This window comes from Tachysurus vachellii, chromosome 8 (assembly GCF_030014155.1).
Source record: "Tachysurus vachellii isolate PV-2020 chromosome 8, HZAU_Pvac_v1, whole genome shotgun sequence".
In the NCBI taxonomy this organism is placed as follows: domain Eukaryota; kingdom Metazoa; phylum Chordata; class Actinopteri; order Siluriformes; family Bagridae; genus Tachysurus; species Tachysurus vachellii.
In genome coordinates, this window is record NC_083467.1 from 16762663 (window position 1) to 16788775 (window position 26113).

General features: G+C 40.5%; 1 protein-coding gene across 3 annotated transcripts in view; it reads right to left on the minus strand.

Annotated features, from left to right (window-relative positions):
* Positions 1-25458, minus strand: part of LOC132850250 (FERM, ARHGEF and pleckstrin domain-containing protein 1) — a 52244-nt gene extending 26786 nt beyond the window's left edge. For 2 of the 3 annotated variants that reach the window (XM_060876618.1, XM_060876616.1), the window contains exons 1-2: positions 25250-25458; positions 20676-20871 (exon numbers count right to left, since the gene is read on the minus strand). In XM_060876618.1, coding sequence (XP_060732601.1) covers positions 20676-20846 — 171 coding nt within the window. In that variant the 5' untranslated portion in view covers positions 20847-20871; positions 25250-25458. Of the gene's footprint in view, positions 1-20675; positions 20872-24928; positions 25188-25249 lie in introns of those variants that run through there. The other variant, XM_060876617.1, reaches the window with a different exon arrangement.
* Positions 25459-26113: the final 655 nt, after the last annotated feature.

Genomic DNA, 26113 nt, shown 5'->3' on the forward strand with positions numbered 1-26113 from the left:
CCACACAGGCAAAGAGAATGACGGCCTTCTGGACGAGAGCGATTGTCGGAGTAGGTCACAGTGTAGTGAGTGTGAGGAGGGAAGTGGGGGGATGGGAGCAGGCCCGCAAGGCTGAACAGGTTAGTCTGTCTCTATTGCTGTGAGGACAAGCTATGCTCTGTGTGTCTGCTGTTCACATGTTATATTTATCCTGAACATTTCAGCAATTTTTAAATTAGTAACATCTTCAAGCAGTGTATTAAAAAAGAAAAATGCTACTACTTCTTCTTATCAAGTAAATATAATGTTAGAACTGAAAGCCAATTTAGCTGCACATATAAAGGAAGTGAAGGTGAGAGGGGTGTGGGGAGGGGAGTGGTTTAGAGCCAAGTCTGCAGTGGGAGGGAAGTGTCTGGGGGATGAGCTACAGGGGTAATGACTAATGTTACACACCTGAGCCCTGTTTTCCCACATATATTAACATGTTCTCTCTTTACTGTCTCTCTCTGTCTCTTTCCCCCTCTGCCTTCCTGTCTCACTCTCTCCCTCTCCCCCGTGCCTGTCTCTCTCTGTCTGTTTCTCTCTCTTCCCCGCTTCCTGTCTCTCTCTGTCTGTCTGTTTCTCTCTCTTACCCGCTTCCTGTCTCTCTCTGTGTCTGTTTCTCTCTCTTCCCCGCTTCCTGTCTCTCTCTGTCTGTCTGTTTCTCTCTCTCCCGCTGCCTGTCTCTCTTTCCTGCTACCTGTCTCTCTCTCTCTCTCTCTCTCTGTCGGTCTGCCTGTCTCGCTCGCTGTCTCGCTCGCTAATAGCCTGAAAGACAGAAGAAGCAGCAATCGCATTTGCTTTCCTTTCACTTTATGTTACTGTCTACTGTACCACGGGACACAAGCAACAATAAAGAGAGCGTATGTGCAATCTCACCCTAGGCCTGTAGTGCCGTCTTGCAGACACAGTAACAATAACAAAAAAGACAAAAGGAAACCCATCAGCCTCCATTGTATTTCTATTCATAATTCAGGGAGATGCACACATCCTGTCTGCAGGAGAAACAACACACACAATCATAGACACACGAGCTCAAGATAGTGCTTTTACTCTGCACTGTAATACTTCTCAATAGTATTGTAGATATATATATCCAAATATATCCTGTAAAAAGCCAGTAAAGATCATTAAGACACAGCGGATGAAAACTTTACAATTCAGCCACAATTGCTCGCTGTCAGTAGGAATCTTAAATGAAATAGCACTGTAGCAGAAAATTCAATATGGAATGGTCTAGCTCAGTCCTCACACCTGCTACACACACACACACACACACAGTCGGTGACAAATCGAAAATGCCAGCGCAGATGTGTGACCTGGACACCATCGCTATCTGAGACACTACATCAATCTCAAAAAACTTTCCCCTACGGCAAGTGATTTAGAGAGGAAACAAAGTAAGACAAAGAACAAGAAAGAAGAAAAAAAGAACTAGCTTTCAGTTTAAGTTAAACAGTTATAGACTAAACTGGAGCAGGAATTTGCAAGCACTCATTTTTCTGCCACAGAGCAACAGCAGCTGAGCCAAAAGTCCACGCTAAATCTAGCCTTCTTCCCCTCTTTCCTTCACTCCTCTTCTTTTTATTAACTGTGCATATTACACTCAATATTTAAAATCCATCGTGAGGATTACAAGACAGCTTCTGCAGAATTAAACTTCTCTTCGACAGCAGTCAAGCTCCTTTAAATTAATGTATGAAGTCTGCATTGGCCAAACAAAACAGTACATTTTATCATGAGTGGCTTGTTTCCGAGTCACTGGACAGGTCTGCTGAGAGTGCGGAGTCTCATCTTACATCTATTTGTCTTACTTTCATCTGGCACAAGAGGAAAGGAGGATTACCACAAATTCCTGTCCCTTTTTTTTAATTATTATTTCCCCTGCCTTTACATTATTGTTCAGTCCCTGGTAATGTTCAGTCTGGAAGTGTAGATTTTCTCTTAAACAAGCCTGCTTTTCATTACTCATTTTGTATCATGCCCATGCCAACTCACCCTTGCTATTTACTCTTGGAGAAATTCTTGTCTCACCTTTAGGGTTCTTCAATCCCTAACAGTTCAAACAAAGTTTGCTCAGTGACCCCATGGTAGTGCTAAAGGCTTGAGTCAACAGAACGGTAGACTTCAGGAGTTTTAAGTTGTTTTCTGGTACAATTTTCTTTGACAGGTAACACCCCCCCCCACACACACACAGCTTTTATAGCCAACTACTTCATTAACATGCCAGCCGATGTCCTATTATTCTCTCAAACCAATATGATACCTGTTTAATGCTAGCTGTGATAGCATAGTATGCTTTGTTTACACGATCACACACACTCTCTGCTGATTGGCTGCCTGCTCTTGCCAGTCAACATGTAAGCTGCCTACTTTCATGCCTAAAGATGAATGCATGAAGTTTGATGAATTTGAGCTAGCGCATGATTTCCAACTAATTCCAATTGCACAGTAAAATACTTGTATAGACTTTAAAATCCTGAATTTATAGATACCTGTAAAGCTGCTTTGTGACCATAATGTCCATTGTTGATAGATCTATAAAAATACAATTGAACTGAATTGACTATGATGGGGACTCACAGCTGCTTAGGAACACCGACTCAATATTCATGCAGAAATAAATAAGTAAATAAATAAAGAAACAAGCACAGCATGTGTCCTAAAGTGATAATACTTGTACATCACTACGGTGGCTGCATCCCAGATGTAGTGCTATTGGGCATATAGTGCATTACAGGTTCTACAACACCATTAACTCATACCCCATGTTGTGGAATAGATAAATAATTTGAGAGCTGAAAGCCTGGGCGAATTATTACTGCATGAACACAAGTTGAAAATGGCAGATTTATGTCTACTGCAGTCATGTAAGAAATTTAAAACCTAGCCAAATGTCAGGGGTATAAAACATTCCTGAGTAAATAAATTCAAATTAATTACTTTTTTTTTTTTTTTTTTGCTTAAGACCATTTTTATCCTCATAAAAGGTTCATTTTGTCTGCGTCTCATTAATGTTTCATCGCATTCCAGTACTAAATCCAGGTTTAAAGAAACACCTCTAGTGTAATGCAGATGATGTTGGTGCATGCAAAGCTGACCAGGAACTGAAAACAGTTCAGGAACACAGAAATGCTGTTGGATTATTATTAACTGCTGTTAATATAGAACAGATGAGTGCATGTTCATTATCACTTGTGCCATTAAGGTGAAAACTCTCTGTAAGGATTGAGCTTCCAGAATTATCATCCATGAGTGGATCGCCATCTGACCCAGCAGAACTTGATCAGGTGACTGACTATTTAGAGTCAGTGTTTCCCTACACACATGATATTGTAGCTAGATAGAAAAAACTTGCATCCTGGTACGACGACAACACAAACAATCTGCTAGGAAATTAGAACGTAAATGCGTCAACCTAAATTATCAGTATTTCGATTAACATGGAAGGAAAGCCTTCATAGCTGCAAAAAATCTCTTAGTGCTGCAAGATCGGTGTATTTCTCCAGCCTTATTGAAGATAAAAATAATCCTAAAACTTTATTTAATACTGTAGCAAAATTAGAGTCAGTGTAATAAGTAACGACTTCATGAATTATTTCAATGGAAAAATTGATAACCTCAGACATAAAATTCAGACCATTATACCAAACAAATTAATAGATAATGCTATAGATAATATTTCTGTTTTCTTTGATCAGTATTTAGACCGTTTTAATCCCCTTCAAGAGAATGACTTATCACTCTTCTTCAAAATTATCAACCTGCTATAAATGCTGGTTGTAACTCAGCAGTTATGATCATACCTACATAGGAATAATATTCATGAAATGTATCAGTCAGGATTTAGGTCTCATCATAGCACAGAGACAGCGCTGGTTAAAGTTGTAAATGACCTGTTACTTGGCCTCTGATCAGGGTTGTGTCTCTTTGCTAGTATTACTTGATCTTAGTGCAGCTTTTGATACCATTGACCATGCTATTCTATTTGATAGGCTAGAACATGTTGTTGGTGTTAAAGGGACAACCCTCTCCTGGATCGGGTCTTATTTGACAGATCGATATCGGTTCGTAGATCTAAATGGTGACCACTCTAAACTAAGGTAATGTTCGGTGTTCCGCAAGGAAACACCGAACATTTCTCCCTATATATGCTACCCCTTGGTGCAGTTATTCGCATACATGGTATTGACTTTCACTGTTATGCTGATGACACGCAGCTATATGTTTCAGCTAAGTCAGATGTGGGTCACCATCTTAATAATATTGAAGATTGTGTGAAGGACATCAGACAGTGGATGCTTACTAACTTCCTCCTGCTTAACTCTGACAAGACAGAGGTGCTTTTACTAGTAACCCTTTTCCACCGAGGCAGTTTGAGTGCTGGTTCGGAGCCAGAGCCTAATTTAGAACCAGTTCTTTATTTTTCGACAGCCAAAGCACCGGCTCTGAACCAGGAAAAGTGGTTCCTAACTAGCACCAAAACGTTGCTGGTCTAGACTTAAGAACCGCTTGCGTCAGGGGCTATGGGTGGGGCTACTGTTAGCGCCTTTGATAATGTATACCAATGTTTAATACACTTTTACTTTACCGCAATATGAGCAATTATCAGCACACATGATAGTAGGTAGCTACATGCTAAGGCTACCTTTTTTCTGTGTTAATGATAAAATAATGATATGTACTTTCTCGATTAGAACCTCCGTTTATACAATTTACATGGAGCTGCACGTACACGTTGGATTGAAGCTCACATAAATGATACCACAAGAGTAGCCTTCTTTCATCTCAAAAATATTGCTAAGATTAGAAATATGATGTCATTATATGATTCAGAAACACTAGTTCATGCATTTGTTACCTCCAGGTTGGATTATTGTAATGCTTTACTGTCTGGGTGTTACAGTAGGAGCATAAACAAGCCCCAGTTAGTCCAGAGCGCAGCAGCTAGAGTCCTAACTAGAAGATATGAACATATCGCCCCTGTCCTATCCTCATTGCATTGGCTTTCAGTCAGGTTTCGCATTGATTATAAAATACTATTATTAACCTATAAAGCACTTAATGGTCTCATGCCACAGTACCAGAGAGATCTGTCAAACCTTTTGATAAAAAGGTGCAGGCTATTTGGTAGTACCTCAAGTACAAAAAGGCTACAGCAGGGGGCAGAGCTTTTTTCTCACAGAGCCCCAGAGTTATGGAACAGACTTCCAATTAGTGTTCGGGACTCAGACACAGTCTCAGTATTTAAGTCCAGGCTAAAAACATAAAAAATTGTTTAGTCAGATTTTTATGAATAGCTTTTCTTAGGTAAAGGAGTAGACCTGGAGGGTTCATGATCATTGAGCATTTGGTGAACTGGGATGTCTGGATGCTGTCGGCTTACCACCCTTGCAAGTTGCTCAGGTTTGCAGACTGTGGAGTGGTGGGATGCTTTACATCCCAGGAAGCCCTCATGTCTTTCACGCTTTCTGGCTCTAGCCTTTTAGTTATGCTGTCATAGCTAGTCTTGCCGGAGTCCCTGTCTGCACTTTGCACATAATTTACACTGTCCATAACCTGATTAAAGTCACACCTAACAATTTTTCTCTCTCTCTGTCGAGCTATATATGCCACATCCTGAGCTCCCGGTGTTCCGAGTTCCTAGCCTGATCGTCTCTTTTTACGGAGCTACTTCGTCAATCCTGATGTTCTACCGCTGACTAGAGTCTCGTCTCCCCTGGGGTCACCTTACCAGGGATTGACCTGCATGGTCAGCCAGTGTCTCATCGGATTGTTGTTTATGAAGCCGCCCGGAGACTGTCATGCTTTCTTTTGAACCAGTGTTGTGTCAGTCAGCTGTATGGTGTGGTCTTTATCAGCAATCAGGTCTGTGCTGAACTCAGAGTTTGCGATGACCCATTAGTTCCTCAGGAGCTCTCGGTTGCACTATTATAAACTTTTGTAGAAAGGACATTATTTACATTTACACTATTTACTGTTGAGTGTCACCTAAATGAGGATGGGTTCCCCTCTGAGCCTGGTTTCTCTCAAAGTTTCTTCCTCATATCATCTCGGAGAGTTTTTCCTTGCCGTCGTCGCCTCCAGCTTGCTCATTAGGGATAAGGATAGATATATATAGTATCATACATTTTAAGTTCATCTTTTTTTTAATTTTAAACTTTAATTGTATATATTCATTTATTTAGTTTTGTCCTAATTTTTCTTCTTCTTCTTCTTCTTCTTCTTATTTTTATTATATATTTCTTTCTTTCTCTCTCTCTTCTGTTTCCATACTTCTGTAAAGCTGCTTTGAGTCAATGGGAAATTGTTAAAAGCGCTATACAAATAAATTGAATTGAATTGAACTAGGCCTGAAACTAGAAGTTAATACTAGTGTGCTATAACAAAAACCCCCTGCATCACTGACACAAAACAGGCATCAGCTCATCTACCCTAAAAAGGGAGGTGCATGTGGACATCATGTGTAACAGACACTGATTTTTCAGGTATGCTACAGTACAGTCATGAATGCATGTAGTTATTTTCTATAGATACTATTCTCATCAATTTTAGAGAAAACATAATACAGTGTCACCTACATCAAGAAATTATCCAAATAATATATACAATTTTGATATAAGATTCTGTCCATATCACCCAGCCGTAAATTCAGTAGTGCTAAGGCTCAAGTCTACTGATGGTATTTATAAGACTGGATTCAGACGAAAAAGTTCTCTCAAACTCCAAAATAAAAGCATTTTAAAATGCATGTGCTCCGAAATCACGAGCAAAGGCCCATCTGTTCAGCACAGACAGAAAGACACACACCAGCTTTATGTGCCTGAATGAGCTTGTATAACTACGACGATCTCTCTCTCTCTTTTTCTCCCTCTCACCCCTAGACACTCACACACACGTGTGAGAGGAACAAATAACCATATGCAGTGTGTTGACACAAGACCTACAGCTGCCGTGTGCGTGCTGTGTGCATGTGTTGTGTGTACACTTAAGGCACACTGATCTACAAAGTGGTGATCTGGTGTGTTTTTAGCCAGAAGCCATTACACAATCGGTTCCTCGGCTGTTAATGTTGGGTTTTCTAAGCAGGCATATTTTCTGCTACACTGATGAAACAATGATGAAGTAAAGGCCTTTTAACCTGTGACTAATGATCAATAGAAGGGGGATCTGTGTGTAATAAATCTTACAGGTTCAGTGTAATTACCAGGAGCAGGGTAAAACACGGCTCTTCATCATACACAGTATACACAGTGCCGTTTGACCTATGGAACAAGTCAAGGTTCCCTGGACGTCACACTGGATAAAAGTCTCAGAGAAATGAGACAAATGTAAATAACACGTACCCAACAGTTATACAGATGAATGTACTGATGATTTGTTACTGCAATCGACTATTCGGTTGCGGACTGTTTTTGCAATTATCTTGCATCCCTATACGATGGGAGCAGATTTACCTGTGCCAATAAATGAATCCTAATAAAGCAAACAGATCGTCACAACAGTACAAGACCGTATCAGGCATCATTTACACTGAAATCTGAGTGAAGATGAAAAATAAATGTGGGCTCCTGTGTGGTGCTAGAGCGCAAGATTCATCCAAAAGAACAAACCTGGCCTTGCTTTCTGGCTGGGACAGATGGCAAACTGTCTCTGCCAGTCAATCACAGAGAACACCATGGTGGATATCTGAGAGTTCATGTATGTGGAAGACAGTGGATAGCATGTTCCTCTGAAATAGTTATGCTGCTGAGATTTTAGCCTTTTCCCTCCATGATGAACTCTGTTCGGTGCAAATTACCAGGTTAAGCAATTTAAATAAATCTGTTTAATTAAATCACAATAGATAATCCTACAGCAAGAACGCACAGGAAGTAAAAACACAAAAGCACATGACTGATAAACCTATAAAGTGACACCCTTTGTACGGGAGACAAAACTGCATCTCAGATTTCAACAGTGACATTAAACATTAAAACATCATTAGGCTAATTACAGCACCTACATAATCAGCTGTAAATAATTTCAGGTCTTGACGTTTAGAATACAACTGTGCAGAAGGTGATACCCGTGTCTGACTGCATCTGGGACCAGAATATAGACATTAACCTTAATATAACACAAGCAGTGTTGTATAAAGTACTAGAAAGCAATACTTGAGTAAAAGTACAAGTATCGTGCTAGAAAAAGACTTTGGTAGAAGTGAAAGTTACCTTTTAGAATATTACTCAAGTAAAAGTCTTAAAGTATCTGATATATACTGTACTTAAGTATCAAAAGTAATTTTCTGATATTTAATGTACTTAAGTATTTGAAGTAAAAGTAAAAAGTACAATTTCAGTGATTTTCGGTAGGCATAAGAGCAGGGGCGGTTCTAGGATTTCATCTTTAGGGGGTTTAGCCCTCAGTGAGAATTTAAAACAAGAAGAGTTTTATATTATATATTATATGACTACATAGTAAGCCAAAAGTTATGGTATTATTAAATGGCAAAAGTGGACACCAAAATTGTATGCATGATGTAATGATACCAGTCTTGAATCAAATCAGTTCATGTATGTGTGCATTCTCTACAATCAGTGTGTCTAATGAATGCAGTCATTAATAAAAAATATTCACAAGACAAAGACCAAATCAATAAATGTTATCTTTATTTAGTATTGAATGGATTGTTTGTATTAATATTGAAATTTCACTGCATTTGGTTGCCGTCTTTGCGGCTTTCCGCTGATTAACGTTATAGATAAACGCCTCCAGCTCTGACTGCGCGTGTACGCTGTGCGTGCCTGTGCTTCTCCGTAGAGCGTGCGGTGCGTAATGCAATCTAGAAGCAGTGATTCGCCAAACCTCCCTTATTGCAGTCACACACATTTCTTCTGATTTTATTTTGTAGTAACGAGTAACGAAGATGCTTAGTGGAAATATAGCGGAGTAAAAGTATACATTTTATCTAGGAAATGTAGTGGAGTAAAAGTGAAAGTTGACAAATTTAAATAGCAAACTAAAGTACAGATACGTGAAATTTCTACTTAAATACAGTAACAAAGTATTTGTACTCCGTTACATTACAACTGAACACAAGAGAGAACAAGGTGTAATCTATCATCTGCTGATCTGCAGGGAGAAGCTGCAAGCAACAGAATCTTTTATTATACACATTCTCCAATAACAGCTAATGTGTGATCTTTTTTTTTTATTTTTTTTTTTTTTACAATTAACAGGTCACAAAAACAATTCACAGGAGATATGTGTCTGTAGCATGACGACCTAGTAAAACACACATGCCCCCAACACCCTCACACACACGCACTCACAAGGAAATAATAAATCCACTGTGTGCAGATTAAAGTAAACTCCTTATCCTTCAACACTCAAGGCCAGCAGCCCTCAGAAGCCATCCACAAATACACACATGGCTGTATGTCCAGAGCTCAAGGCATTTTCTGATAGGAGAGGATTGAGGTCAGTAACGTTCAATTCCTGGTGCCCGAGTTAGTAGCAATTGGAGACGTTTTCGACACACATACACACACACACACAGACACAAACATGAAAACGCAAACTGAAGACAAGAAGCACTGGGATACGTGACATGAAAACCACAAGAACGATGACAAAAATACCCACATGTACACGCAGACAATCAGTTGCCATGGCAACTCAGAACCAGGGAATGTGCTATTCTGTGAGGATCATGGGAGATTCTGAAGGCTTTGGGTTGATTGTGGTTTGACCCTGCTTGATTTATGATAGCACCAAAAAAAAAACAAAAAAAAAAAAAACACACCATTAAATGAGGTTTCCCGTTTTTTTATCATTGAAATCTGCTCACTCTCTCTCTCTCTCTCTCATGAAAGAAAAAAAAATCTGAGATTTTGTACCATTAACAAAATATCAGAAAATGGAGCTGCTTCTGCATAAAGGCAGACACTGATCCTACCTGTGTAACGTGAGCGCCATTCACAGTGACAGGATGACACCTCGACATGTCCGAGCACAGACTTCAGCCCAGGTTGACCTAGTCTGTATTTTAAGTGATTGCCAATGAGATCAACAGATTTGAATCCATTAGAAAGCCACAAGTCTCTGAAATGTAGTAATTCTGGAGCAAATGACCCTCTCTATTCATCTGAACACATAGCCATTCTAGCTATGTTGAAGTTGTGGTAATATAAGTAAAACTGTAGTCAGGCATGACTGTGTTTAGTGGTGTTATTGTTGAGCATTTAGCCTGATGATCAGGCACTGACATGTCAATACTTTTTATCTGTGGAACGGTACGAAAATTACAGATACGTTATCCAAGCTGAACCTCCTCTGCTAAGATTAATCAAGCCTGAACAGTTCGTTGTGTTGACACTGTGAATATGATACTTCTATGCAATATATCATCATGTTTTTACTTCCAGAATGTGAAAATGATCCTTTCTTTAAATAAAAGAAATAAAAGACTTGGTGGTAAGGCAAGAGATACCACAGCTTGGACTGTGCTTTACTAGGAATTATTTTATACAGTACTAAGCTCTGTTTGTACTGTTAGCTGTTGTGTCATATTGACACAAGGTCTGATTCAAATGCGTCCTCTGCTTTGGTTGGATAGAAAAGCAGAAGAACCGGTCAGAGCCACTGGGCCAAATGCAAATGATATCTAATGATTGTTTCACTCTCCCAGCTGAGCAATATCGCCCATGCCTTGAAGTCAAAGACGAGGGGAGGAACTGAGAGAGAGCGAGAGAGAGAGAGAGAGAGCGAGAGAGAGGTATAGAGATAGAGAGGGAGAGAGAGAGTTCTGCTCATGTAGGACTATCAGTGCTAGTGTGAACTGAATGGATATTACACACTGTATTCATGGGAATGCGAATTTCATTATTGGGGAAATTCATTCAGAAAATCAAAAATTGTCTGCAGAGAATAAGTCTACATCAGAGTAGAGAATGCTGAGCCATCTGTACAGATTATAGCATTTAACACACTAAGAAGCACAAAGAGCAATATCTCTCATTCCTTGAAGTCCTTAAAGAGGATTGGAGGAGCTGAGAGAGAGAGAGAGAGAGAGAGAGCGAGAGAGAGCGAGAGAGAGCGAGAGAGAGAGAGAGAGAGAGAGAGAGAGAGACAGAGAGACAGAGAGAGAGAGAGACAGAGAAACAGAGAGAAGAGAGGAAATTTTCCCGGACACATTTTTGGTTAGAGGAGGGGTTATATAAAGCCTCATTGAACTGAGCCAAGCCCTTTTTCAATAGCCTAGTTAGTTTTCTATTATATTTCTTTTTGTATACTTGCACTAAAGCTCATACACACACTCTATAGGACCATGTTTCCATGGTAACCTTTCCCATCCAGAAGCAACGGGGTGGTGTCTCTACTCCATCAGTATGCATTTCTAGAATATAGCCCAGACTTAATAGAAACACAGCTCATCTAATGCAGTCTGATCCAGTGCTGGTGAAGAACAGCTCATATTTAGAAGGCAGCGGCTCTTATTTAGTAGATTTAATTGCCCTTTATGTGTCTCAGTGGACCTCGACAGAAGCATGCAATAAAACGTCCTGCTTCTAATTTCCACCCGGCTCCTCTGTAGCTTGTTCTCTCCCAATTCTCCCTACTCTGTACTACGTGCTTGGTAATACAGTCGTTTTGAAATCATCAAATTCACCATGCTTCAAAGTCCACCATGTTAAGAAAGGCAGTGGTACAGTGGTAGTGTTCTTGTGTAAAGAACAGCACATAATGACACAGGTTTGGACTCACAGTTCAGGTTATCAGGTGTAATAACGCTCTCACACAGAGACAGATAAAACCTTTTAAGAGTTTAAGCTATGCTGATGCAGCAGTGCCTATTTTTCTTCACAAGCACCATCATGAAAAGGTATAATAAGCTGAAGTCTGCATCAAGATTTACATCCCTCAAAAATGCATTATAATATAATGGCTGAATGCTAGGGCACGATAAGAAGAAAAACAAATGAAAACTACTTTATTTGAATCGTCGGTTCCTTAAAAGTTATTTCCAATAAAGAATTCAAGGAAATAACAGACTGTGACTCAAATGTTCACATTTCTGTCAGTTCTTCAGTGAGAAATATTGCACAGGGTATTACTCCAAGCTGGAATGTGTACTTAGTGAGACTCAAGCGGTGGCCCAGAATTCAGGCGTTATTGGAGTTAAGTAGACGTGAGCCGGTGGATAAGAATAGCATCCCAGTGGGAACTTCCTGTGTAGAGAGGACATCAGTCTTCTGAGCGGCACCCACACACACGCGAAACATCCCATCTGGCCCGTGCAAGACATTAACAATCGAAACGATTCAGTCTCAAGTTCTGCTCATGAAGGACTATCAGTGCTAGTGTGAACTGAATGGATATTACACACTGTATTCACTGGAATATGAATTTCATTACTGGGGAAATTCATTCAGAAAATCAAAAATTGTCTGCAGAGAATAAGTCTACATCAGAGTAGAGAATGCTGAGCCATCTGTACAGATTATAGCATTTAACACACTAAGAAGCATGTAATGCATGTGTGCATGCATGTGTGTGTGTGTGAGAAAACAGGTGGGGGTGTGGGGGTGGGCTTTAAGGATGTTGTTTTTGAACTGTCCCAGTTTTCTGCCTCCAACAGGATAGAGGTTAATTTGAAGAGCTACTGGAACAATGGCTGCTCGTCTGCCTCTGTGTGTGTGTGTGTGTGTGTGTGTGTGTGTGTGTGAGTGAGAGAGAGAGAGAGAGTGAGTGTGAGAGAGCACACGAAATAAAGTGACCTGGATTCCTAGTTTTATTCCACTGTTATTAATTAGAGTGGAGTCACAACATTTAGCTCATATTATAGCCCAGTTACTGGATCAGGAACACACAGTATTTACAGCCATGAAGTAAAAAAAAAAAAAAAAAAGAAAAAATAAATAAATTTACATTTGAAGGTGATAAACACCAAAACAGGAAGCAGAACTAATGATTTATGTTGTGTCCCAATTGTCCTACTTATACTACTCAGTACAAAAGTAATTTATTTTGGTGAAAACTTACATACTTTTGAGTGTGTAGCAAACGAGTATGCGAGAACTTCAACTTTCAAAGTAGCACTATATGAGACACACTAATTCTGATCTGAGACACTATTTAGTTCAGATAACATGCAAATTGGGACGCAGTTCTCTAATCAGTTTCTCTAATCTCCTCGTCAGAGCATTTACAGCATGTGGCAGACGCCCTTGTCCAGAGCAATTTGAACTCACAACCTTACTGGCATAAGCACCGAGTTACCACTGAAATAACTAGCCATACAGATGACAATCTTTCATTTAGGTGCCATTTTCCTGAGCGACTTCCATTTATCTCATTTATATTGCTGAGCATTTGTGGGCCTTGCTGAGTGCCAGCAGTGCTGGGATTTGAACTCACAACCTTCCAATCAGGAGTCCCAGGTCTTAACCTCTGACCCATTCAGCTGTGGCCGGGCCGAGGAGACGGAGACATGCAAGTCCTGTGATGGTCATTGTGATTGCCATTTGAGTGGAACAGAAGTCTTACAAAACACACAAATAAACCCACCCACGCCCACTCCCACACTCACATCCTGCCACAACAATAAACAATCCAGTACGATTCCTTGGGAATACTCTATGACACACACACTATTAAAAAGCATGCATGTGACTCAACCAGCAAATAAAGTGTGACTGAATGCAGTGCTCCCTTCTGCTGGATTATCAGCCTGCCATAATCCGGAGATGTAAATATTGAATTCTTGAGTAGTTACACATGAGACAGCAGGGCTTCTGAAAAGACATGGCTATATGTGAGGCCTACTCTAAAAGTCACTGAACAACAATTTATATCATTTAATTTTGCTGCTGTAAGAATCGAAATGAACTACAGTTTGTAAACTATATCGAAAACGCTGTCTTATTTTGTATTCTGCTCATGCTCTGTTCAGCCTGAAATGCAGCCATTTGCAGTTCCTGCTCATTTGGATGACTTTTAGCCTTCTATCTAATCTTCGTTAAATGGAGGGGGCAATTAGGCCTAGTGTAGACCAAACCAGACAACCAAAATTTGTGCTGCTGCTGAACAGAGTCTATGAGTCACTTGCAGCTGTGGTACAGGTGTTGGATAAATCTGTGAAACATCCAAAAACCAAGCAGAACTGCTCTAAAAACAATTTAGATCTAACATCAAACACATCAACCCTATATACTGCCATCTCTGTAAATTCAGTTCCACTTATTAAATATCTAATTCTTTGGGACTAGGAAAAGGCCAGTACTCCATACCCAGCTCCCCAACCTGTTTACTCTCACTAACAGCACAACACAGAAGAGTTTTTCAGGAATGAAACAGTCGATTGTGCCCAGCTGCTGAAGCATAAAGGAAAGTTTGAGAGCTGGCTGAAAAAAAACAAGGAAGATATAGATCAGAACATACAGTCGCTAGTCCAAGTTAGACACGAGCTACTTTTTATTGACGGTCCCCCGGCACATGTCAACATTCCACAGAGACAAAACCTGGGTTTTTAATGGTCCCTGTGTCAGAAAAAGCTCTCAATAAAAGGTTTGAAACTTGTGGGCTCTGGTAATCCTGCCAATTTACCATAGATTTAGTTACTTGTACACTTTCCTAGAACTGCCATTTATAGAAAAAAGTGAAACAGTGGCATTAAAAGCAACAGCTTATAAAATTACAGTGAGAAAAATCAAGGCCTCCGCTCTGACAATATATCATGACACTCATGATAGACATAACGTAAAATCTTTGAAGATTTGGCTGTGATTAAATGTAAGATGGGTGAGACAGTGCAGTTGAAATACTGACAATAATTATGTGTTTGTGGAGAATTAATTCGATGCTGAAAGATAGTAATGACTGTTTATTTATTACTCCAATTGGCCAATCAATCTGACTGCACAGAAGTTGATGAATTTTTAATAACATCAGCTCTGACTGTAGTCCTGCCAAATCACAAGTATATAATACTACTTGTTTTTTTTAAAGTATGAACTAATTTACTGAGACTTTGTTATTAGGTTTAGGTTCTGATGAGTGTTTTTGCAAACAGATTCTACAAATGTGCTAAAAACTCTTTTCCACAAAATGACACCATGAAAAGCTTCAGCATCTCCTCACTCCCAGCAAAGAAAGGCAGCTGTCTGAATTCCCATCCCCTCTACACATCCCTCCGTCTTTCACTCGCTCTCTGCTTTGGCAGCTCTGTGTAACAGCAGTAACGCTGCACCTTTAAGTTTTCCGCTGCAGGAGAATCTTCAAGACAGACGACGTTGCTCTTGCGGTTTCTCTGTAACATGACAGGCTGCATATGTTTTGTCTTATTAAATACGAAAAAGAAAATAAGAGTGGGACGGCTGATTATAGCTGTTATAACAAGAACCTGTTAGAACTTGTTTCACAGACATTCCACCTGGATATGACCATAAATTAATTAAAAGTATGAAGTGTCATTCTTTACCCAGCTTAAACTTCAAATAAAAGAACAAAAATTATATTAAAAAAAGACATGGAAAACTGCTGTAACAAAAGAGGAATGAAAGACTTTTAGGAACGACAAGAAATAATTGAGAAAATAATTATGAGAAAATAATAGATTTTGTGTCAGCCACATTACACCACCTTGTTGATTATTCAAGTAGCACAACATGCCAGGTCATGTTATATTTACATCAAAAAATAATAATAATAATAATAATTCAAAACTGTTTCACTTAAATAATTTAATAAAAAGAATATCAGTTATATTCTACAAATATTGTCAGAGTTCTTCTGCTTTAACATAATCTCAATTAATTTAATTGACAGCATTACATCAGCTGTGCTTCATAATGCATTATAATAACATCAAACCAGGATTGATAACATTCCAGATCACAACCTCGAGTCCTTTTCCACTTTGTGAACAAAATGTGGAGTTGGACATTTCAGTGAGTCTGTAAGGAAACTGATCAGAAGGATGAAAGCTGAATTCTCAGCACTGCTGATCTATCCATGTTGATAAGCTCAGCTCAGTGTGAGCCATACCAGATTTACAAAATAAAATATTCATCAATATTAATGAAATATTCATTGTTTGCCTAAATACTACCGGTAAACAACCTGCGCGCATGCGACATCAACCTCATACCTAAACAGCTGGCTCCGCAAACGCACTGGCCGCAAGTGCAGCTGCAGAGCACAAAGCACAACACAGAGCTAGTTTTTGGGGCCAAAAAAAAACACCCAGTCACAATTACCATTTCTGCAACATCTGTGCAGCTCCATGTGAAGCAAAACCACAGAGAATCAGAGACAGACAGGTAGACGGGGAGGAAGCCGTCGCTCGCATTCCACTACTGATTTAACATGGACAGAGGAGACTAATGCAGGGGAATTAATCTGTTCAGTGGGTTGCAAACAGAAGCTTTTCCCTTAACAGACCTCAAAACTGTGGCATCTGTAAAAATAACGATTAAAAATCACTGGACTTGGTCAAAAACAGACAAAAAAAGAGAAGAGAGAGTGTGTGTGTGAGTGAGTGAGTGAGTGAGTGAGAGCGAGAGAGAGAGTCAGAGAGAGAGAGAGAGAGAGTCAAAGAGAGAGAGAGAGAGAGAGAGAGAGAGAGACACACACAGAAACAGTGAGACAGACAGAGAGAGGGAGAGAAAGACAAAGAGAGACACACATAGAAACACAGTGAGAGAGAGAGAGAGAGAGAGAGAGAGAGAGAGAGAGAGAGAGAGAACCTGAGAGACCTGTGATACATCTACATTGCAAAGACCACTACTCATTACACGGTTACACAACCACATTATAATGGCTAAAAAAAGCTCTTCATTACAGTAGCTTCCCAACTCCACCAGAGGAAAAGGCTTTGGAAATCTGTATTTAACTTTGGAGCTCTATTCTTCTACAGAACGACCAGTCAGTCCCCAGGTCAGTCACTTTAGCTTTCACACTAGGAAATTGGAAGCAGGTTGGATAAGCAGCACTTTTTACCTGGCTTATGAACTGCTTTTGCTGTATTAACCTGCACTGTGGTGCCAAATATGAAGAGTGTAAAATGGTATGGGGTTAAAACATTACAGCCAGGCGCTTAGCAACAGGCAGCCAATCAGAATCTGAACACCACACACCTCATATCACGTGAAAACCAGGACAAAGCAAAAACATGACAAATTAGTGGATGCTGGATATTGACAAATGCCTGGTCAAGCACAAGAAACTTAAAAAGGTCAAGAAAGTTTAGAAAGATGTAAAAGCTAAAACAACAGACCTGTCCTCCACCCACCCACATCTCTGAAGAAGAATATTAACCCAGGGGTTAGGAATGTACAGTGTGAGACATCAGATTATGGATATTCAGGATTAACTGTTAACTCCAGGCTAAAGTACGAGCAGTGTGAAACACGATCTTCAAGGATTCCTATCTCAAGTCCCCTAACATTCCCCTGTCACTCGCTGTACACGTGTTGTGCAAATTAATGATGGCGTCATCAGCTAAATCACATGAACAGGTTAGTTTATCTCCTGATCGAGTGTTCACCCGAGTACGAGCTGTGTTCACTTACGGGAACCGCGGCTCAGTCCCAGTGCCATCGAACTCACACCACCTCCTACAGGTTGTGTCAGATTCCACATGATTCCCGGTCAACATGGCAGCTTTCACACTGCTCTCACTATTCAATCAAACCGTGATCTGTTTCAGACTAAACCTCCAGTGTGAAAGCATTATTAACTGTAATAAGAAGGCCAGGTATGGAGACACTTTTTATAAAAGAGTATTTAAAATAGCATGTAACATAGACAGATATCTGATACATATTTAGACTTAATGGAGTTTTGAGACTAAGGCCAAGTAAGAAAAGTAATGTAATGAATCAGAAAAGAATAGATCATCATAAATGATATCGAAATATATAAAGCAGGACATTTGGTAATACTGAATGCTTTACAGCTCATGTTTACTCATTATAGAACACAACTTGGGCATGAAGTCTGGATGTTACATTTTTTTTTTAACTTCTTTTACTAACTGACCGAGTTCCTCTCTCTCTCTGAATGAGGAAGAAGACTCTTTCAGAGCACAGAAATGCTATGGGATGTTCTGTGTTAAAATTACTGAAGCTATTCTTCTAGAACTAATCATAGCCAAGTGGTGAAGCCAAAATGCATTAATCTGTGCAGTAAACGGAATGAGAATGCTGGGAAGAAAAAAAAAAAGTGTGTGCGCAAGCTGGACATCAGGCTGTGTGTTATGAACAGTTTTACTCAATGCGACTCCGGCCAAGGCTTTTTCTACTCTACCCCTCTCTTTCTCTCACACACACACGAAAAAGGGCTGCAGAAATTCCCATCCCCTCTCTACCGCTCTAATGCCCGTCTCATCCGCTCTTTCACTCCCTCTCTTCTTCAACAGTGGTTTGAGAAAATTGCAATATTGCAGGTTCCAACTAAAATAAACATATGATTTCAGACTCCACCCGGTGTGATGATCCTGCTTCAGATTTAGCAGCGACAAGCATCTCAACCGCAAACTCACACTGGGGAAGTAAAGCAAAACCCAAAAGTGTACTCACTTCAATCAGGCTCGAAAAGCAGGACGACTATCAGATGTAGAGCAGAAAGACCTCACGCAAACCTCACATACACACTCGTTTCTGGCACAAAGGAAAACCTCTGAACACATCTGAAAGGCCATCGTTCTTGCCCATAAGAAAGACACACAAACACACACACACACAGTAGCTGATTTGAACCTCATGGCACAGAACAAACCCACATCTTTCCACCAGACCATGCAGACAGCTGCAAGGGTTTGACTGTATCTTCACTAAAAAAAAACTCTCTCAATCTCAGAATTCAACAAGGACATTTAATCTCAGACAACAAATAATTACGGTCAATCAGTCTGAAGCAGCTTTGGTTACTGCTAGCGTAAGAAGCTGTGATTGTAAATGCTTTGCTGCATGTGTTGACTCTTGAGGCAGAATAATTATCCTTCCTGCTCAAACAGGCAAGTTTAAAAAAAAAAATACAAAAAATCATTCGGTTACTATGTCAACAAGCAGCAGATAGTTTTTTCCATCATGTTCTGGCCATCCATCCAGTGGGCACGCGCGCGCGCACACACGTACATTCCCAACATCTGTTTTCATTCATCAGCTATCAAAAAAGGAACACAGTTATGTCAAGTAATGTTTCTCCAACCAGGATTTCATCAAGTACTGTTATGCACAATGTAAGAAGTGAGAGAGTATAAATAACAAATATAGCTGCAAGCAACGATGGCGGGCCTTCGCACGTTTTTTTATCGCTATACGGTGCCTTCCAGAAAACAATGCACGGTGGGCAAGTGCATCAAGTGGGTAAATATCAGTGGACTATTTTATGTTGTTACTGACCCATCTGGGGACTGTAGGTAAATGAAACCCAACATTTTAGACAAACGGGGGGCGCTAGTGAGCCACTTAAGAGACACACCTTTGTCCGACCTTTTTGTCCACACTTAACAGCCAACAAATGTGATGTATGTGTCAAATTTCAAGTTAATCTAAGCAGCCAAAAGCCTTAAATAGGCCTGAAATAAAAGTAAACTTTGACACGATGCCATGGCAACGGTGTTTGAGATCCACCTTTGTGACTGGCACACTTCCTGGGGCCTGTTGGTGGCGCTATACCCAGGACTCACAATAAGCACATCGATGCGATCGGAATCCTTGGCCGAACATACACACCGCGTGTCATCACAATAAGACATTTTTTGCCTTAGATAGAAGACACTTCCTGTTTCTCTGAATTGGCCATAAGTTAGTCGCCTCGCCATGGCAGCACCGTTCGAGATATCAAAAATCCCTTCGCAATTTAACAAGTGCAAGGTCTCGGCATCATGTTCACAACGTTTGATGTCAATCACATGAATTCCCTCGGAGGAGTATTTAAAAGTTCACCGCATGCACTTATTAAACAATCCAAAATGGCCGACTTCCTGTTGGGCGGAGCTCATAGTTTAGAGCGCGAAAGTTGTTCGGGTCGATGAGATCTATATGTGTACCAACTTTCGTACATGTGCGTACATAATTGCCCGATCTGTGCACCAATATTTGTTTTTGCATTACAGGGAGCGCTACAGAGCCCCCCTGCCACGCCCGTATTCCAGCCTTTGCCGAAACCTAGTGTCGCACGACTCTGACATATGTTCTTGAGTTTTTGAGCATGTTAAGGGACCCCAACTGGCCAATGTGTGGGGGAAAAAAAAAATAAAAAATACTCCCGAGCAAAAACAATAGGGCTTCGCACCATTCGGTGCTCGGGCCCTAATAATACACCCGAGGAAAAACAGTAGGGCTTCTCACCATTCGGTGCTCGGGCCCTAATAAATTCAGCAACAGTTTAATAAAATGATGTCCATGACATGTAAAGTGTTGATTCGTCTGGGTTTTAAATGACGTCTTCTGAAAATTCATTCAAATTCACAAAAGTATGTGTAATGTAGAAATCCTACCAGTAATAATAAAAGGAACAGAAAATAGGGGTCATGTAATTAATTTAGAACTGTGCTGGAACAGAAATATAGCTAGGATTTAATCCTGTGCACTAAACCTCTGACCCTACAGACCCTTCACTTTGGAAACTATACAGTAGGAGATATGAAATATAAAAGAGCCACTCACAGAGACGTCGAATATCTCCTCGGAATCGTCCAGCATTCGCACCCTTATGGCTGTGTGTCGGCCGGTGCCCATGGCTGGCGGCCTTTGGCCCGATTCCAGTGTGCTGATGCCCAGTGACTCCGGGGCACCCAACCGTTGCCCTGCCGAGGACGTTGGCTCCTGCTCCACCATAGTCTTCCTCACTCCCTCCACTGGCCTAGAAGATGAACACAGCATACAACATAGCATGTGAGCTCAGAAATTAAAACACAACATGTGCGTGTGATATAAATGGAAGCTTGTTTTGCGGGTGAGACTGCAGAGCTGAAAAAAAATACTAAATGAAATCTAAATTTGGCATGAAGAATTGGTTAGAAAAGGAATTCAGCTGTACACCCACTTTCCACCAAAAAGGTATTTCTACACACCTTGCCTGAGAGCTGCACAATATATTGTTTGTTAGACATTAGGTATAGATCCAAAGGCCACGATATGCAGATGAGCTGTTTTCCAAGCCACAGAAATGTCCATCTTGTATACACACACACACACCTTCTATTGCCGCGATGCGGGTGCTGTAATGAATCATCTGCCAAATGAATACTACATACTGCAGGCCTGCTTTTGACCCTGTCTTACATCCATCATTTGTCCTACTGCAAGTGTAGTATGCAACCTGACAAGTGACAAATTAAAGGACTAACTGGTGGCTCTAGGGGCAAAATTTGGGTTCACTTGTCCTCTTAGAAGAAAGCATCACTGCAGATCAGTGCAACATTATTCTGACTGATCAACTTTATCACATGAGGAAATATTTTATCCTTGAATGGACTGGTCTCGTCCATGGTGACTCATGATGTCTCAGTCCCTGACCCAGTCCACAGTCCAGGATGGAAAAAAACGGCAATAATTATATTACTTTGCCTTCACTATCAACATCTCATCTCATCTCATTTTGGTTAGAGAGCTCTCTTCACCAGCATCATCAGAGCACCAACTGAAGGAAGATATTTTGGTGCTCATCCCTTTGCCCTTTTGGGCTCAGACACCTAAAAAGATTCCATTGATTTATCACCTGTTTGTACCTTTTACAGAGCTATTTTTGTGTGCACTAGGTATCCACTGAGCCATGCATTTGCAGCAAAAATAAACCATTAAACCAGATGTATGCAGGCATTCATAATAATGCTTAGGTTAACAGACGATCAGTTTTGCCCTGACATACACTAACCACACGTCAGTATAAAGTTACAGTTCACACGGCTAATAAAACGTATCTATTTGATTAGCTAAATTCAGCAGTGCTCCATGAAGCTCAATTCAAACACCTAATCAGTTTAGTCCACACCAATCCTGTGAACATTAGGACCCAGAGGAGACCGAGGATAATGGAGAATAAAGCGTTCCCTTTCTGAATAATGTATCCCTTAAGAGACAGCCATTAAATAAGCCACCATCTTATGTGTGCTCTCAAATTACTAGCAACAAACAGAGTTGCATACAGGACACACACAAGATCACTGACACTCGGCTGGCCTTTAAAGACTGCTCTCTCTATAGGTCTCGCCTGCTTTCATGCGCCACTTTTAATGAGTTTTGCAAGAGAAAAACCTCACCCTTTTCCATTCTCCTGAAATTCAATACCCTTCATAACATGACCTGTAGCCTGGGTTTCCAGAAAGGTAAGTCTTGTGTATGTGCGTGTATGTGAACACATGTGATGTAAGAAAAAGGGCTTGCTACCACGGTCAACCCCTAGGCTTTCTGTCTGAGAGACTGAATTGAATGACGAGCTGTTCTCTACAAGCCTCTCCTCTATGTCTGATTCAGAGGTCGGTTCCACTCTGTTTATCACACATTCCTGACCGGCCATGTCACCACAAGGCCTCCACTGGCTGGGGGGCATCAGAGCCCAGGGGGTGGGGGTGTGTGGCAGGAGAGAGAGATAGAGAGAGAATGAGAGAGCGAGAAAGAGAGAGAGAGAGAAAGAGAGAGAGAATGAGAGACAGACAGAGAGAATGAGTGAGGCCAGACACTGTGATCTAGAGTCCATGTATTTAAACTAACTGTACTTGTACTACACAAAAACCTGATACCTCTCTAACAGAGCAGTTTTTACTTTATCATCTCAGTATATTACATGCCTTTAAATCCAAGTCTGTTTCATGATGCCAGTACATTTATCTACATGCAAATGCCAATCACCATTTATTTAACTGCTACAGGGTCATGTCCGTGTACACAACTAGTGGACAATGTCTAACTGTCTCATTATGCGGAATCAGGACAGCGTGCACTTGTGATGAGTTTATCGTTTCTGACTCTTTGAGCCACTACTGATAGACGCAAGAGCAAGGACGATGGCACGTGTAGTAACAACACTATAGTTCCAGCCTGATGCCTTCCTAATTTGGACCTGAAAATGGAAAAATGGATATTATTCCAAATCAGTAAATTATCAAGCCATTGCACGGGACAGAAATGAGAGTTCTGCCTCTGAGTGAAGGATTAAATTAGTGGCCCATTGCATTACACATTCACAGCATTTCTTTGGTTAAGCCCCATTAAGCCTCATGAATATTCAGTGTACCATTATGAATATTCAGTCTCTCTGCGCTGAATGGTAAATGAACAACCTAAACATATTAGAACAGGAATTAATGATCACCTGGCCAGTTTCACACAAACATATTCAGACAGGCTGCCATTTGATTGTTTATAAATATCCACACGCTGCAAGCATTTAGGTCTAAATATTAACAGAGGTAAAATGAAGGTGATGTTCACATACACTCTGAAAAGATGCAGCTCCTGCCCAAGACCAGAACCCAGGACACTCAGAATATCAAGTATTACTCAATACCAATGAAATACTGACATCCTCATGGCAACCGAAGCAGCTCTCTGTTGCCAAGTTGTAGAGGACATCATGTATAAATGGTTCACATGCATGATCTGTTGATTGACATTCACTATATAATAACTGGCGGTTACTGGCTCAAATAAGAAAATATAATCATTCCAATAAAAATATTTCAGGCCAGTATTTGCCCTGATACACCAATAGTCATTTTCACATCAACAAAGCTTTAGTATATAGTTTAGGATTGATCTCCAAACTCAACAACTCCCAACTTCCTAGGATCAAAAGTATGAAAATTTTGAGTTTTGTGGGTGTTTTTGTTAAGGTTTATTCTGCCCACAAATTTGTATATTGAAATGCAACAGTTCACTGTATATGCGCATTTGAATACAGTAGAACAGTAGTTTCCCATCACTGCTAAACATTTGCAAAGGAAACGTATATTTCTACAAAACTACCGATTAAAACATGAGTGGTTTCTAACGGCCGGAAAAGCTGTGACCCCTTTGCTGTCCCAGCTGGCTTTGAAGTTGTTTACATAGAAAATTCCACATGAGACAGCAAGGGTGTGTGTGTGTGTGTGTGTTATATGTTTTTGTGGACTAAACATCCACACCGGGAATTATTAATATCAGACAGTTTTGTCTGTGTGGGAACATTTGGCTGTTCCTCATGAAGGAAAACTGCTTTTTTCCCCCCCAAAAAAACTCCTAAAAGTCAGAACCAAAAGGTTCTCAAAAATGTTAAGTAATGAGCTACGTTAATGATGGTGTCAATGGAGCGACAGTAAGACAAGCGTGTGTGTATGTGTGTATTGGAGATTGTACAAGAACAGTAGATCCTCTGTTCAAGCTCGAAACAGCCAGACTGAGTTAAACCTTCTCCTTCTCCTCTCTCCAGATGATCACCAGAACCCCAACACCCACTCCACAGACCAGGTTTGGGTGTGGCACAGCTAGCTTTAGATCCAACCGTGTGCCAGAAATAATCAAGTTTACACTCATCACTAATTCATTACAAAGTACAACAGAAATCTCCACTCACATCACATGAACATGACCACATGCATATATCATGAACACTGTGGTGTATTAGTGAGTGTCAGTAAGATGTAATACACTAATAACACACAATTAACATTTCGAAGTACAAGGATTAGGATGACAGCTGATGTGTCCAGAGGGTCAAAGATCAGATTAACAACAGTGAGCATTGACAAACCTGGAGCTACATGTGAATGACACTAAACCCGACATAAACACAACAACATCTGCCTATTCACTACCTGTGCGTTTAGCCTTTGTAGTAATACACTAACACACAAGCAACAGTTCGGGGTCATTTTAGCGACACTGTATCCTGCAGTCATCCGAAGGAACATCCGCGGAACAAATACAAACCAAGGACTTACAGGATGTCGTGTTTTAGCGTCGAAAAGTAAGAAGAGCTGCGTCTTTCCACTCGTCCGACTTCATATGGAACCTATTGCAGTGCTCAATGGAGACGTGGCTGCCTACAGCTCCTACAGCTCCTACAGCTCCTGCCCAAGTCAGGAGGCAGAACTGACACACTGACTCTCATTACACATGTCCTCTCAACTCAAATACAGACTCACACACCGTACTAACTAAACCTCTTCTGGTTTACACACACCAGCAACCTTAATCTCGCTCAAACAAGTTTCCCACAGCCGCCTGTGTTCAGGACAATTAAAGGTACAGACACAACTTACCTTGGGTACAAAGCGCACCGACCACCTCGGCTTGTTTCCACCCCTTAAAGGCGCTGGGTGTTTTGTTTGGTTTAAATAAAGGCTCCGAGGTCGAATGCTGCCCGAGCCTGAATAAAAGCAGAGCCTGGTTCAGATGCAGCTGGCTGCAGAGAGTAGCGTTGTGGCGGTCGCCATGTCGGCCGGTTCCCCGTGGAGACACAAGCAGCAGTAAGCAGGAGCGCCGCCACGCACAACCACACAGAGCTAATAACGGCGGGTGCTGGAATTACAGCCGTCTCACATAGCAGGAGTTTATACTGACACCTAGCGGCCATGGTGAGAACACATCCTTCTGTTTACTGCTTAGCAATGCATGTCATGTGCTTCATCTAAACTGTATATATGGACCTCTTGTTATGGACCTCTTACATGTTCTTGATAAACACTTTAAATAACTAAAAAAACCTAAATATATATATTTTTACTTATTTAAAGTGTGTGTGTGTGTGTGTATATATATACACACACACACACATATATATATATATATATATATATATATATATATATATATATATATATATATATATATATATATGGAGTTTTGCATTTTTGCCATGTAATGGAAATGTTTTTAATTAGTTTTATGTTTGTTTTTGAGGAATTGAGACTTAAGTGAAGGGGGGGTAGCTTTATGACACATTTTCTGCTGCTGTGGCCAGTTCCTGTATACTTACCCAAAATATTTACACTTCCCAAAATCAGTTATGCGTAAATGTCACCCAAGTTTCAGTGAATATTCTCACTTGGATGGTGTAGACTTGTACCTAAGAACTATTTAGGTACAACTGTTAACTGCAAGTCTTAAATTCTCCAGTGGTTATT